Source organism: Trichoplax adhaerens, genomic scaffold (genome assembly GCF_000150275.1).
Source record: "Trichoplax adhaerens TRIADscaffold_22 genomic scaffold, whole genome shotgun sequence".
In the NCBI taxonomy this organism is placed as follows: domain Eukaryota; kingdom Metazoa; phylum Placozoa; class Uniplacotomia; order Trichoplacea; family Trichoplacidae; genus Trichoplax; species Trichoplax adhaerens.
In genome coordinates this window covers 945,661-961,259 of record NW_002060963.1, presented here as the reverse complement: position 1 = coordinate 961,259, position 15,599 = coordinate 945,661, and the positions used below count along the sequence as shown (strand labels likewise).

Sequence of the window (15,599 nt, the reverse complement as noted above, 5' to 3'; positions counted from 1 at the left end):
AGTTTTAACATTATAAAAGTGATTCCATTGTAACGCAGTAAGAATAAATTATTAATATTTATGAATCATAGCATGTAACTATTAACAAAAATAGTTACTGAACATCATTTCAACTCTTTGGTTGATCTTCTTTCCGCCAAATCTTGAGTAAAGTTATTAATAATACTTGCTCTTTATCATAACTTATAACCAAAGCATGCAACTAGAGTATTTCCGAATGTAAAAAGATGAATTAGATGACAAAGTAATACTGAAATATTGAAATTGAAATGGCTCACATTTTTCAAGCTAGTCTTACTATTCTAATATTCATCACAAAGCTTTACTTTGTCACTAATCAAGAATATTCTTATCCAACTGTCACAGTTGATGATTTAATTGAATCATGGAGAGGTATTATATCATTTTACACTAAAAACCGAGACAAAATTATAATGGATTCCATTTATGGACTTTATACCTCCAAAGGTTTGTAGCTTTGATATCTATTTTGTTATTTAAATTTTAAACTAGAAAAGATTATGAGCTGGAGAAGTTTTGAATTTGATTTGCATTGTAACTCAAACTGTAAATGTCTTGAAAAAATATTTATTAACGCCAAAAAATGCCATATATATAAAGTCTGAAATAGATTTTATTACTTTCGGATATTTAAGTATACCTTTCCATCAAGCTATTGCTTAATAATCCTAGAACTAACAATAATTAGTGAGGTAATACAGAAATTTGTGTCTCTTACTGCGTTAGCATAAGACTGTTAACCACCGCCGAATGGTAGTATATTCATGTAGAATAGTACCAGTTTACACTGCACATACTTGGATAATATTTCATCGGCATTTGTCACCAAAAGAGTTTCCCATTCATTAGCATAGAAAAAGATTCATGTTATCACGGAAAAATGTAGTAATTCCCTTAATTATTATCGCTATTGAATTATTGCCTCATCATCAATAAGAATGTCTAGGCATTTCACCAAATGATTGTACTTTCTGAGTAAAATATCGTCTCACTTTTGGTATAAAATTGATTTTCTACCATATCATCTGAGGGTAAGATAACTAAATCATTTAGATCACAGTCAGTTGAAGTAAATAATCTAGATAAAGATTGACTTAATGAGTCTTCAATTATTTTTTATTCTATTGCTATTACAGAATATGTCAAAGTCACTCTGAAAGAAGCAGATGAAGGCAAATCTATTCTTACTGAAGAACAAATTACAAGACTCCGAGAGTTATTTACTACAGCAGATAAGGTAATTGAGGACATAACATCCAAGTTGAAGAAAGCAGATCCTACTTACAAAGCGTTCTCTAAAATGTTCGAAAACTCTATCCCAATTCCTCATCAACTGATTGAACTAAATTATCATCAGAACATTGCTCATAAAATCGATAGGAATCAAATCAAAAGTATGGATCGTTATATGCTAGACATAATGGGAGTCAAAGAGCACCCTATATGCACATTTACAGGTAACTGAGCTTTACTTTAATACAAATTATATTAGGATTAATAACTAAGAGGTGAATGCATTTCATGTAGTATTTCAATATTAGCATGCAAGTAGTTAACATATTATACAAGCTCTAGTTTTATATCATTGAATGCTACACTTCATAAGATATACGAACTTAGTGCTTCTTTTTAGCCAACCCAGACTGAATGACAAGCATGCCATATTTATTTTGGATAGATAATTTATATTGTGCAGATACTGTCTCAGGTTTACATCACATTAATATCTCTAAAACGATCATTATTGCATTCATCCATCTGCTTACAAGCTATATGTGCTGCGTTATAGATACTCAGATTAAATTACTGATCATATTTTATTAAGTGCTATCACTGCTTTAGATCGAAATAAATTGATAGAGTAGCATAGATTTTACGGTAGAAACCTAAATTTTTCCTACATTCTTTATGCTTTGTCGCAAAATTACAGAGTATTTCGTCGATTTTTAATTCTACAGATTTTAATATTAGATATAGATGCAAGATTTGATTTCTTAATCAGTTACAAAATTAATGATCATATGCATTCTTTCAGATGAATGTATCGATTTTATTCGATCATTAAATAGCAATGATTACACTTTAACCCACCAAGTATTGGCAATGTTATTGGCGAAACAATTTGGTTGTATTACTATTTTGGACAAAAAATTGCAAAAATACGGAGGATTATTAAAATTGCAGCATCAGCTTTGCTCTCGAATATGGGACGGCATGATAGAGAACTTAAAAGAAGGTTTATCGAAGCAAATTAAACAAGACTTATTTCTGGAACAAATTTATACGTGCGCAGGGGTACCTGGCTTTCAGCAATTTATTAACCAGACATTTATTGCTATGATACTAAAATGGCAATCTCAAGATGGATGTTTTCGATATTATCGTGGCCCATATATTTATCTGGATCCAAATAAGCCCAAGTAAGTTAAATTGCAATTAATAAATTGACTGAATTATTAATATTTGATGCTATTGTCGTGATTAATACGATCAGTTATCTCAAAAAACAGTTTGTTGATTAGACCTACGTAACTAACAATTAAACCGTTTAAGTTGAACCAATTAATTACACATTTCTATTAGCATCCATTCTCAGCTACAGTAATGCAAATAAAATGTTTGAGTGTTAGAATACTAATATTATCGATCACATACAGCCAGACATTAACAATAAATCTTGAAAGTAGCAATGTTGCTTGCAAGTAATTTATAGTAGATCATTTAGAAATCCGAGATGTAAGTATACGGTTACAGATTCAAGGTGCCTGAATAGACATTATTACAGACTTAAAATATCATGCTTTAATTTGTATTTAAATAATTCTGTATTTAGTCGTGTTTAGATCTTACTGAGATCAAGTCAACCTCTGCGTTAATCTTGCCTAGAAAATAGATTTATTCATCATTTAATAAATTGTCACAGTCTCTGTGCTGCGTAACTACCAGTACTTCAATTTACTTCTATTAGATTAATTTTTTGGCTGTGTATATATTTATTTATTTATTGTAATATTTGGTAACTTAATTGAAGAAGTAAGTACACTTTCTGAGCTATAAAGGAGTAGTACTAGCACTATAATTCCACGAATTGAACTAGAGCACACTTGTATGACTTGAAATACTGCGGATACTGGATGCATCATGGTATCTCCCTACCTAACTGTAGCGTAAATTGTGTTAGTTTGTATTGTTTGATTGAAATAAGTCTTACTATCTTCTAAAGGAACGAAAATGAAGAATCTAATCCACATAGGAAAAGATTAAAAAGAACCGAGCAAAAATTAGAAGGTAATTTTGACAATTAATTAATTATAGAGTCATCGATGATATAATTTCGTTGAGTAATGAATCAAATGTTAACAACTAGCCATTAATTAACTGCTGTCAATTGTTATAGAAAGTGTATTGTGATTCTTGCTATATTCAGCATGTAGACTTGGCTATAAATTTACTATTGTTTTGCACCAAGGAAGTTTGTGAGGCTATATAAAAGCCTCAAAGTTCTTAATTGAGGGAGTTGTGAGTTCAATCGGTCATTTTAATAAATAGCTTTTAGAACATAGTTTTGATTCTTAGCGTGAGTATTCTATCATCTAAGACTCAAATCTAAGTTTGGTAGATTAAAGAGAGCTTCAAGTCAGTTGCTTAGATAGTTGAGACTACTTTAGAGGAAAGAATCCTGTTAATTTTTATGTTGCGATTTCGGTTGTGACAGTAATATATGAAATTTACTAGCGTAACTTACAGTAAATAGAAGTGGAGTTGACATGCTTCCGGTTTTTATATTGATAAGTTTAATTTACCCAATTTAATTATACTATTATTTTATTCTTTACCAAAGATGGATGCTTACAACATTATACTGCTTTGGCTGCTGGAGTGATTTCATTGTATCTTAGGTGGTTTTCTTCTCGATCTTTCAAACTAAGTGAGGATAGTTTAAATTTACCAACTCAACATTCACTTGGTAATTTAAAATCAAATATTGCCTTTATATGTCTAAGTATAAGCATTACTCTTGGGTTAGCCTTATTCTTAATGTGGAAATTTAGTAGAAATAGGATTATAAATCAATCAAGGAAATTATTCAAAACAATTTAATTTGGGGTTTATAGACGTATTTTCAGCGCTAATAGAATCGAGATACTTCCGTTTACGCTGAAACTATTATCATACGTTTTGAACATTCTTAAGCCAATAAAAACTTTAAAAATGAAACTCTAGACTCTTCATTCTCTAGTGACGAATCCTTCACGGAGATGCCTTTGCTCTTATGATAAAGCTTCAAAAACACCTTGCTTACCAAATTGTTAGCCATATTTTGACATTGGACTGAGAATAATTCTTGGCCGACAGATCTAAATACTTAGCAATTTTTTAATGATACTGAATATCCAATAATTAATTCTTAAAATGAGTCTCAATCTACCGATTAAAAATTTCAGATTTAATAGTTCTAGAGTGATGTCTGATGGGCATAGTTTGTTACTCTTACTTTCCGTGCATGAAATGGCAAAATAAATGAATTAAATTATAATTATCAACTAGATCAATTAGATTGTACCCGCACTATGAGCGATAGTTACCTATATCCTTATTCATCATTGAATATCTATAGTATATAATTAATCCATGCCTATATATTGAGTCCTTTAAGCTATCAACATCTTTTTTTTGCGAATACGCATCACGTGCAAAATCCGAACAAATCATTTTAATATATAGTAAGGATGATTTTTTGACAATCTATGTAAATTACCCGAAATCAAAGGCGCCCAAGTACATTTTGCTGTACGGTCAAGTAATAACCACTAAACGCCAACTTCCTGTCTCGTTTATAGCAATTTCTTTGGTTTCTGAAGGCAGCATATGGCAACAATTTTTCGCGTACATTACTAGCCATGAAGCCATATAATAGCAAACTGAGAATTTTACCGTGTATATATTAAGGATCATTAAATCTAGTGTGTGAGTAAATGATCTAAATCGTTATTATATAATTTACTGTGAAATTCCTTTTTAAGAACTTCAGAACTGAAGTTAAAGTTTTGCTAATATTGACAGATATTCATGTTACATGAAACAATAACATAGATAATCAGGAGAACGAGATGAGAAAATATACAAATCATATTTTGGGTACTACGTCAGATATGCAAATTGGTGTCGGATTGCGCTTGATAGCAGTAAGTAGTAGTATTTTAGCTGGAGGTGTAGCCTTTAGTTCAGAACTATAGAGCTCATCCTATTTTATTAGAAGGCGAAAGGGCTTTAAATGCTAAAAAATGCATGAAGCAGTGTAGTCTTTTGGTTGAGCTTCTACAGTTGGCGCTGGAAGCATGTTGGGTAGTGCTGCAATATCAGCAGCGACGACTGGTGCTACCAGCAGTAGTAGGGCAATAGTTAATTACTACAAGAATCTAGTCTAAAATCGAAAGTATTCCGAGCTCAAAGCGAAGTACAGTTTCTTCTCCTCCGTGGGTTCATCTCTGCAGTTTTTTATAAACATTTCGTTAATCCATTTATGACAACTTGATTAATCTACAATCAGACATGAGTCATCAAACAAAATACTTTTCTCTAATAATACATCATTATTTCTATAATCTAAATCTCCTACTTAAGATGTCAGTGCTCTTCTATTAACGTCTAGGCCCTTTCTTCGAGGGGCATCTTAACAACTACAATTTTTCTAGCTACATAAATCTTGTACTATGATTACTCAACTGGCTACTATAAGTCATCGACAATAGCTAATATAGTAGTTAGCAATCATCTTATATGAGCTTGACGATAAGATCCATTCAAAGTAACCGAACTATATCAAATATAGCTATCAGTAGAATCAAATATAGGTGCATCACTATAAGTGTAGATGGAGGTGGTCGTTGAGAGTTCATCGATAGTGTAGCACACAAATTATTCTGGAAGAAGAGTATGCTTATTCTGAGCAGGAAAATTGGGATAACCGGGCTTACCTTTCGCTGGAGTGGATAGCTGCAAGCCTGCAACTGAACTCCTATGTCGGCTTCAAGCGTATTCATTGGCTAGTTAATGCTTACGTCATCGCCTATCGTACGTTCTGATTGGTCTAAATAAAGGGTTACGCACGCGGCACAAGATTATTTTAATATATATATACGTATATATAACATATATATTGATAGATATATGACATATATATAAAACATATATATAATGATGATATTTTAATAAAAGTATAAATGAAAAGTATTGCTATCTATGCTGTACAACCATTTCTATATACTACAGTGAACTCAAAGATTAGCCAGATGTCGGTATACTGCAGTAAACTGCATTCGCCCGTTAGTTTTAGTTCCATTTTTCCCAGGTCAAAGTATCTAAAACGAAATTAAAGACGCTGAACCCTTGCGCTCGTGATCTACAGTAGTGTACTGCACTGTACGCGTAGACTGCATCGAAAACGAAGACGGCCATTCCTGGAAATGACCAGATACAAAATGAAAATGCATCCAAAGACCCTAATATAGTCAAAAACGTCCCCCAAAAATGAGTTTGGCCTTGTTCAAACTCAACTGTTTTGGGGCCATTGAATCACTCGGCTGTCAATCTATTAACATATACACTATTATACAGTATGCACTCTACAGTGTACAGTACATCTACTGTACAATGTCAAGAAGTTTTTAGGGACTGTACACTGTACACTACAAAACTGTAATACTGTACCAAACGGTGACTATACAATACAGGAAGTCAGTAACAGCTGCAGATCTGCAGGAATACTTTCGAACGTTTATGGCGATTGCTAATCGTTGACGAAGAAAGGCGAATCATCTTATTAATGAGAAGGTTATTCCAGTTGGTATTGATCTAGCTGTAGAAGAAGAAATAAAGCATCCTGATAGCAACCTTATCTTCATGACTATGGTTGTGGCATAGGAGATGCCATCGTTTGTTTAAATGATCGATTAGATTATCATAGTATGTCTTCCAGTAGGAAATCACGAGGAAAATTATGATGTGCCCCCCCAATCGTATCAAATCTTCACGATCGCATTTAAAATGGATATCGCGAAAGCGCGGTTTATGGACTTTTATTAAAATTATCTTATTCTTAGTTGTCTTGATTACAATTGTAGTCAATGTATGGCTTGTACTTAGTGAGCTATTACAGAATAGGCCGAATACCGATTATTCCTATGATCATGTAGGAAATCGCCAATCAGCTGATGGCTACAATAAGCAGAAATCCGATACAGCCAAAACTGCGGTTTTTATCGAGGTAAATTGAATTGGAATCAACGACAACTTGATAATAATGAATGAAACTGATTGCAGTACGCCAGTTTTTAGACTGCATTATGGGTGGCATCGATTTACTGATGACGTGATCATATTGCCTTCAGTTTGAATTCAATCTTTTACCTTCAAGGCATATTAACTAAATACAGTAAAGACATGCAATCTTTGATCATGGATGAATTCGAAACTGTTGAATTTATTTTAATATAGAATATTAATAATAATGACTGTCTTTCTCCAATTTTATAGGTACTATCTAGTCGAAAAAATGCTTCTGTCGCTATTGATGGTACTGTCGTCTTGCAAGCTACTTCGGAAAAGGAGCGAGGAATTCATATTCTTGCCATTAATCAATATAATGGTGCTGTTATGGCTGCTCGAAGATTCGATACTTATGCTGGCAAAGCGGACAACTTGATGATCCAATTTATCGATATGGTATCCGATGACAGAATTTTATGCTTTACTATCTTAGATGAAGGCACATTTAGCATCCGAAAGCATGCTCGACAAGCACTAGCTATGCTAGGTAGTAAATATGCGTTAACGATTAAATGGAGAGATATGTGGACAATGATAATCGCTAAAAATGGGGTCCACTATGCTGAAGCACGCGCTCTTTCACCGAAATTAGATGAATGGGCCAAGCCATGTAAAATCTCTGCTCAAATTCAGTTAAAAACGAATCAAGAAAGAAGATGTAATTGGCCGAAGAATGATGAAAACCGGCGAAGAGCTACATTATGTAATAGATACGAAGGCTATGGACGGTTATGTGCTTGTAGTAATCCTCAGCCGATTGATATTGCTTCACCTTCGTTACTAAATAATCGAGTTGCCAATGTGCCTGTAGCTGTTATTGCTAGTAATCGACCGTATTATTTGTTTCGAATGTTACAATCGTTATTATCAGCGAAGGGTGCTACCAAATCTCTTATTACTGTCTTTATAGACGGCTTTTTTGACGAGCCATTAGCCGTATGCAATTTATTTGGCATTCGCGCTGTACAACATAAGCCCGTGAGTAAGCGTAATGGACGAATTGCCCAGCACTATAAAGCCAGCTTATCTGCTGCTTTTGACTTACATCCTGAAGCTAAATATTTGATTGTATTAGAAGAGGATTTAGATGTGTCCGTAGATTTTTTTAGTTATTTTAGTCAAACGCTGCCCTTAATTGACGACAAAGATATTTATTGCATATCCGCTTGGAACGATCAAGGTTATAAGCACTCTTCTAATGATCCTACCCGATTGTATCGTGTTGAAACTATGCCTGGGTTAGGGTGGATGTTAAAAAGGAGCTTATTTAAAGAAGAACTGGAACCTCATTGGCCCGGACCAGAAGCCTTTTTCGATTGGGACATGTGGATGCGGACTCCTACTATGCGAAAAGGGCGTGAATGTGTAATTCCTGATATCTCAAGAACATTCCACTTTGGATCCCAAGGTGTCAACATGAATAATTACTTTCAGGATGCCTATTTCACAGCTCATAAACTGAATACGGATGCCAACGCGGTCTTAAGAGGTATTGAAGATCTGCGCCAGAAGAATTATGAAAAATTAATGCATAAGTTAGTTCAGAACGCTGTCGTATTAAATCACGCCATATCCCCTTGCCATCACGATTTTGTACCAAATACTACTGATGTAACGTATGTTGTATACATTCAAATGACTAAACTCTCGGATTACGAAACCTGGTTGCAAATTGCAAAATGTTGGAAATTATGGGACGTAAGTAGCAGTTACTCTTTTATTTCTACTTGATACATAATCGAATTCAAATTTTAAAGTGATTGTTCGTTATGAAGGTTGACGTATTATCTGTCTAATTTCTGTTTTATTGTTTCTTAGCTTGACGTTCGCGGATTTCATAAATCTACATGGAGACTATGGATTAAAAAAAATCCAATTTTGATAGTTGGCCATCCAGTATCTCCTTATAGTTCATATAAACCTAAAAATATAAAACCGATATTCATTAAAGGCCCGACAAAGCCACCCAAAAAAACCTAGTGCTATATTTCCGTTAGAGTATAGTATTCTATAGGGTATTTGTGATGAATAGTTATTGGAATATTACTTCTAGAAAGAATTTTTAATATTATTGTATAATATGGCAAGTTTGCAATGGTATTGTATTAAAGATTAAGACTGCGTTAACAAACACTTTGTAAATGTTAACTTTAATTTGGAAATTATCTTACTGTAAATTTATACTGATATAAGTGAATAGGGAGATCACTTACTTGTATCCTATTTAGCCCGATTAATACTTGAGTGAAGTAGATCAGATTTTAACAGTTAAAAAAATAAGTATCCCTATCGATATTCTATCCTAATAAATCTTGGATTTCGAAATTTTTCATTACCTAATATTGTACGTAAATTGGACATTATTCTACAAACTAATTTCAAGAAATTAAAAAAACAGATTGTAATTGCATAAATGGAATGTCATAATAAGATAAGCTTTAAATGATTTCTTAAAGTTTGGGGACGATTTAAAGTTTACTTATTAGACCAAGGATGTTACATTAAAATGCAGAAAAGTCAGTGACGACAGTTGGTTCAAGTAGCTATATTCCAAGTTCTATCATTTATGTTGAAGATATTAAATTTTATTTTTATGTTATGATTTCACGTGACTTGCTGCACGTACAAAAACATTTTAAAGAGCATATAAACAAGCTAATAGGAATAGATATGTAAATTATACTTGCGATATCTTGTAGGTATAACTACAAATACGTAATTGTTAGACTACAATTAACCGTTAACGTTTAAATTAACTGCTCAACGTGATGCTTGACACAGATAGACAAGAAACTTGCATATGAGACCACAAATTTAGCGACCATCTGACCGAAGATTCTTATTAAAATTGAAAGTACAAAACAGAAAGTAGACTACCGGGTACTAAATCGCAATATTATATAAAAAAAGGGAACATGGATGTACATTGTGCGATAATGTAAAATATCCTAAACAATCTTTTCCATTTCGCGAGCATATTCAAGTAGATATCCAGATATCTTATTAGTATTGACCGTAAAGACATCCGCTTCATGGTTTTCGTCATTTTCACGTAAAGTATAATATGTTTTACTGGGGTCAGTTTTCCAGCCTCTCTGTTTTACAATCATAGAAATGATAATAGTTACACTTACAAGCAGGTACCAGATGTATACAGTAATAGTAATAAAGTATAGGCTACTTTGCATGTTATGTAAGATATAAATTCGAATCACCTTTTCTGTATATTCTTCTAACTCCCTCTGATTATCGAAAAAAAATATTCTACCTGCCTCTTTAAATAGTAACGTTTTATAAGCCTTCTCAGCGCAGTCAGCAATAGAGTCCCTTCGTAAGTAAAAGCATTTATAAACATTAAACCAATTATCAATCCGCTCCGATATGCTTACTATAAATGTGATGCACGATAAAGCAAGTAGCAAAGAATTTCAAAGTCTAGCAACGTCACACCTCATTGTGTTGACTAGGATATCCATAAAAAAGTTATAACTTTCAGCAGGCACATTTCCGCGAGCAAGGAAAACCTAAATGAGCACAGAATCTATAAATTAACTACCATTTTTTCAATGATGCAACTTATTGTACAGAGACGCAATAGTACACGGGTTACCTTATTATAGCTGCCTTCCATTAGGTACTATTTAACATCATTGCAGCCAGTCAATATAGAAAGTGGTGAAAACAATTTACAAATTGAAAATCTCAAAGTTTTAACTAAAAAACATTTAAGTTGCTCGACTTAGTATGACTAAAATATAGTGGCAAATATCTATGCATGGTTACTTGTATCACAAGAGCGTTTTAGCTGACTTATCATTTCCAGTCATCAAACTAAAACCAATTATATCTATATAATTATTACAGGATTTTTGTTATACAACTACGTGATCCCACCTGTTCAATTGTTGTTGGATGTTTAATATAGATGTTACTATAAATTTCTGAAGGAGGTAATAGTTCTAATTCCTAAAAATCAATGAGTAAATCCCGGTAAGAACTGATTCTATTGTTGGCTGTTTCGACGTAAACGCTATCGACGATAATCTTACTCAATGCTGCGGAATAGCAAATGATAATTAACAACTCACTATGTGAAATTCGGCTAATCTATTTTCAGCTAGCAAAGCCAGCAAATTTAGACCGAGTAATTGATACATATACGGCGATTCCGGGAGAATATCACTGTAAAAGATGCAAAGGTTGAATTAAAAATGGCACATTAGCAAGAGCATATCTAAAAGATATCACTAATGGGCTATCATGAAAATAAAACGTAAATCCAGCAACAATCCTACTATTTCTGACCTATAATCAATATAATAAGGCTTCAATTGGGTCATATATCGTTGAAATGATTGAATATCTTTCTTAGCGATACTCCATTGCGCCCCAATTTCCAAAGTACCCCCTAAATCAATGAAGAATCAATTTGTTCAAATAGTCATACTAGAGATCGGATATTATCTTGGTCGGTACATTAAATGCCATATTATTCTAGAATACCATACAAATATCTAGTAGTATACAACAAGAAAGGAATGATAACTCCTACTAAAGTCTCTACTGCGACATACAGTATATAATTATCGGCCAAACAGCAATAACTTACGAGCGACAACCAGAGTGTCGGTATCCTGTCCAATTTTATCCGTCGGTAGCAGTGAAGTGGTGGCCAGTGCAATCTATCAATAAGAACAGAGAGCAACAAATCTACGATTCAATCACTTATATTTGTCATTAATTTTATTGGTAACTACTGGATTGATTTTGCGTTTTAAATTTTAAACTATTCATATCAACCTGATCTCATTATAAAGTAAACTCAAGTCTTGACTATAATCGAGGTCGTACAATTAATTGAATGTGATAAATCTCGCAATATCTTGGCCTTAGGATAAAAGGGTCGATGTCTATTGAATGATCCATCTACGCCCTGCCAGTCAGGTTGTAGTAACGTATACGTACGATTGTACGATGTACGTTCAGTTTTGCTGACTATCTTGAGCTAAAAATTCTATGCATCAGTTTTAGAGCAAGATGAATGTTGAACATAGAACTTTCAAAAGGAACGCTATAAGTTAGAATATCTTCCGACTTTAATTTGAGAGATGATTGTAAGATATTTATCCAAATCTCATCATTACTGCATTATGCTTTATTTATTTCGTGACTGGTTTGATGATCGTTTATAGAATGCGTAATGAAAGTGGTATGGAGTAAAACTTCTTGTCATCTACAAATCGATCAAGTGCACTATAACTAGATTAATATATATCGTTGATGGATGACTTGTTATCGACAAGTGACATTGACGAATCAGTTAGGAAATGGATGATGTCTCAGATTCACATTGGCCGGGAAAAACTACAGACAATCTAACAAAGTGCAGTACAATCAATGAATGATGATGACTCCATAATTCATTACTATTCACTAGTTTGATAGTGCGTTACAGGTATCCATCAAGAAGATTCAACTTCACTTTATCGGCTATTATCCCCCTATTTCTCCATCCTTACAGGATTCTCATGCCATCTAAGACATCACTTCCATCTAAATTGATTCCATTACTAGAAAGACATGATTCAATCGGCGTCGCTTGGCTGCCTGTAAAAACATGCTGTCCTTTCTCTGCTGTCGCTTTTTCACCGCTCACTTTAGATTCAACATTGTACACAATTTACAGCAATAAAAATTCCACTGTCTCAGCCATTACCTTTAGTTGCGTAAGAAGGCTACCACATTTAGCCAGATCAGGACGGGCAGAGTGCCATTCCTTGTTTAAAGTATTAAAATTTTGCAAAACGTTGGAAAAGTTGTCAGGAGCCATGACCAATTTGCCTTAAACTATTTTCTGCTGTATCATGGACTAAAACCAGCTCAACATGCAGTCAGTAGTCTACCGTTACCACGGATTTTATGCTTTACTATAGCGATAGTCAGTCGATTGTGTCACCGTCTTGATGACAATGGACGATTTCTTTCAACGTTGCTGCAATATCTATACAATCTTGCCTATACTGCACTGACAGCCAAGAACGGCCATACAATTGTATGGCGGCCAGCATCTGCTGTGCCACCCCTACTCAGTTGAGCGGTTGGAGCGGGACGACAACGCGTTTTCCGTCTTTCCAGTAGTCCATGTCGAATGAACGACACACGCAGACGTCACTCTGTCTCTCTGTACAGTACAGTAATCCAGAAATTCATCAGCGAACCAAATCGGGCCTGGCTGTCAAAGTCCTTTTTGGATCGAAACTCCCTACAGTAGTTTATATGGCATTTTATTGGCTGGAAAGGAGGAAATTTCTTTTCAACGTTGTTGCAATTTCTATACAATCTTGCCTATACTGCACTGACAGCCAAGAACGGCCATACAATTGTATGGCGGCCGTCATCTGCTGTTCCACCCCTACTCAGTTGAGCGGTTGGAGCGGGACGACAACGCGTTTTCCGTCTTTCCAGTAGTCCATGTCGAATGAACGACACACGCAGACGTCACTCTGTCTCTCTGTACAGTAATCCAGAAATTCATCAGCGAACCAAATCGGGCCTGGCTGTCAAAATCCTTTTTGGATCGAATCTCCCTACAGTAGTTTATATAGCATTTTATCGGCTGGAAAGGAGGAGATTTCTTTTCAACGTTGCTGCAATTTCTATACAATCTTGCCTATACTGCACTGACAGCCAAGAACGGGCATACAATTGTATCACGGCTTGCATCTAATTCGACACCGTAGTGAGTTGAGCGGCTGGAGCGGTACAACAACGCGTCTTCCGTCTTTCCAGTAGTCCATGTCGATTGCACGACACACGCAGACATCACTCTGTCTCTCTGTACAGTAATCCAGAAATTCGTCAGCGGGCCAAAATCGGGCCTGGCTGTCCAAATCCTTTTTCGATGGAAACTCCCTACGGTAGTTTATATAGCCCTTTATCGGCTGGAATGGGGAGGTTTCTTTTCAATGTTGTTGCAATTTCTACAGAATCTTACCTATGGCAGTACTACTCTGATAGCCGAGAACGGACATACAATTGTATGGCGGCCGGCATCTGCTGTGCCACCTTACTGAGTTGAGCAGCTGGAGCGGACAACAACGCGTCTTCCGTCTTTCCAGTAGTCCATGTCGATCGAACTGACACACGCAAACCTCACTGTGTCTCTGTCCAGAAATTCGTCGTAGCGGGCTTGGCTGTCCAAATCCTTTTTCGATCGAAACTGCCTACAGTACTTTATACAGCACATTATCGGCTGGAATGGGGAGATTTCTTCTCAATGTTGCTACAATTTTGATATAATTTTACTCGTACTGTACGTGTACTGACAGCCAAGAGCGGACATACAATTGTATGGCAGCCTGCATCTGCTGTGCCACCGTTCTGAGTTGAGCAGCTGGAGCGATACAGTAACGCATGTTCCGTCTTTCCAGTAGTCCATGTCAATTGAACGACACACGCAAACCTCACTGTGTCTCTCTACTGTACTGTACAGTAATCCAGAAATGCGTTAGCGGGCCAAATCGGGCTTGGCTGTCCAAATCCTTTTCGATCGAAACTGCCTACAGTACTTTCTACAGCACATTATCGGCTGGAATGGGGAGATTTCATCTCAATGTTGCCACAATTTTGATATAATCTTACTTATACAGTACTACACTGACAGCCAAGAGCGGACATACAATTGTATGGCAGCCTGCATCTGCTGCGCCACCGTTCTGAGTTGAGCAGCTGGAGCGATACAGCAACGCATGTTCCGTCTTTCCAGTAGTCCATGTCGATTGAACAACACACGCAAACCTCGCTGTGTCTCTCTACTGTACAGTAATCCAAGAAATGCGTTAGCGGGCCAAATCGGGCCTGGCTGTCCAAATCCTTTTCGATCGAAAATCCCTAGAGTAGTTTCCATCGAACTTTGTCGGCTGGAATCAATTATATCACTACTTTCTAGATTGATCGAGGTGCTCTCTTTCTACATAGTCATCCTAGCTAACAAGCATCTGCTGAAAGCAGCCTTATCAAGGTACCTTGTAGCATCCACGATTCATTTGTACAGATTCTGGACCCGTTGACTTTTGCCGGTCAGGAAAAGACTCAGTGTCAAAGCTTAGCACAAAATTAGTCAACCAGTGTGACCACTGTGCCCAGTATAGGAGCATTCGTTCTCTGGTCAAGTCAAGCAAAAAGAGCTCACCTACTGTTCTCTATAGTACTGGCTGGCAACGTATCATTTTCAGCCATTGGAGGGGAAT

At 35.4% G+C, this 15,599-nt stretch overlaps 2 protein-coding genes across 2 annotated transcripts; one reads left to right on the top strand and one right to left on the bottom strand.

Moving 5' to 3' along the window:
* Window positions 1-7,677: 7,677 nt before the first annotated feature.
* TRIADDRAFT_51036 (uncharacterized protein) lies at window positions 7,678-9,330 on the top strand (the record flags this gene model as incomplete). Its single annotated transcript, XM_002117248.1, has 2 exons — window positions 7,678-9,048; window positions 9,169-9,330. The coding sequence occupies 2 exons, from the start codon at window positions 7,678-7,680 to the stop codon at window positions 9,328-9,330; spliced, it is 1,533 nt and encodes a 510-aa protein (XP_002117284.1).
* A 909-nt stretch (window positions 9,331-10,239) lies between these two features.
* Window positions 10,240-13,180, bottom strand: TRIADDRAFT_38408 (expressed hypothetical protein; the record flags this gene model as incomplete). Its single annotated transcript, XM_002117193.1, has 9 exons — window positions 10,240-10,445; window positions 10,566-10,677; window positions 10,801-10,874; window positions 10,961-10,987; window positions 11,245-11,316; window positions 11,439-11,532; window positions 11,656-11,758; window positions 11,960-12,032; window positions 13,067-13,180. 9 exons carry the CDS (start codon window positions 13,178-13,180, stop codon window positions 10,299-10,301), a joined length of 816 nt encoding a protein of 271 aa, XP_002117229.1. The 3' UTR covers window positions 10,240-10,298.
* Window positions 13,181-15,599: the final 2,419 nt, after the last annotated feature.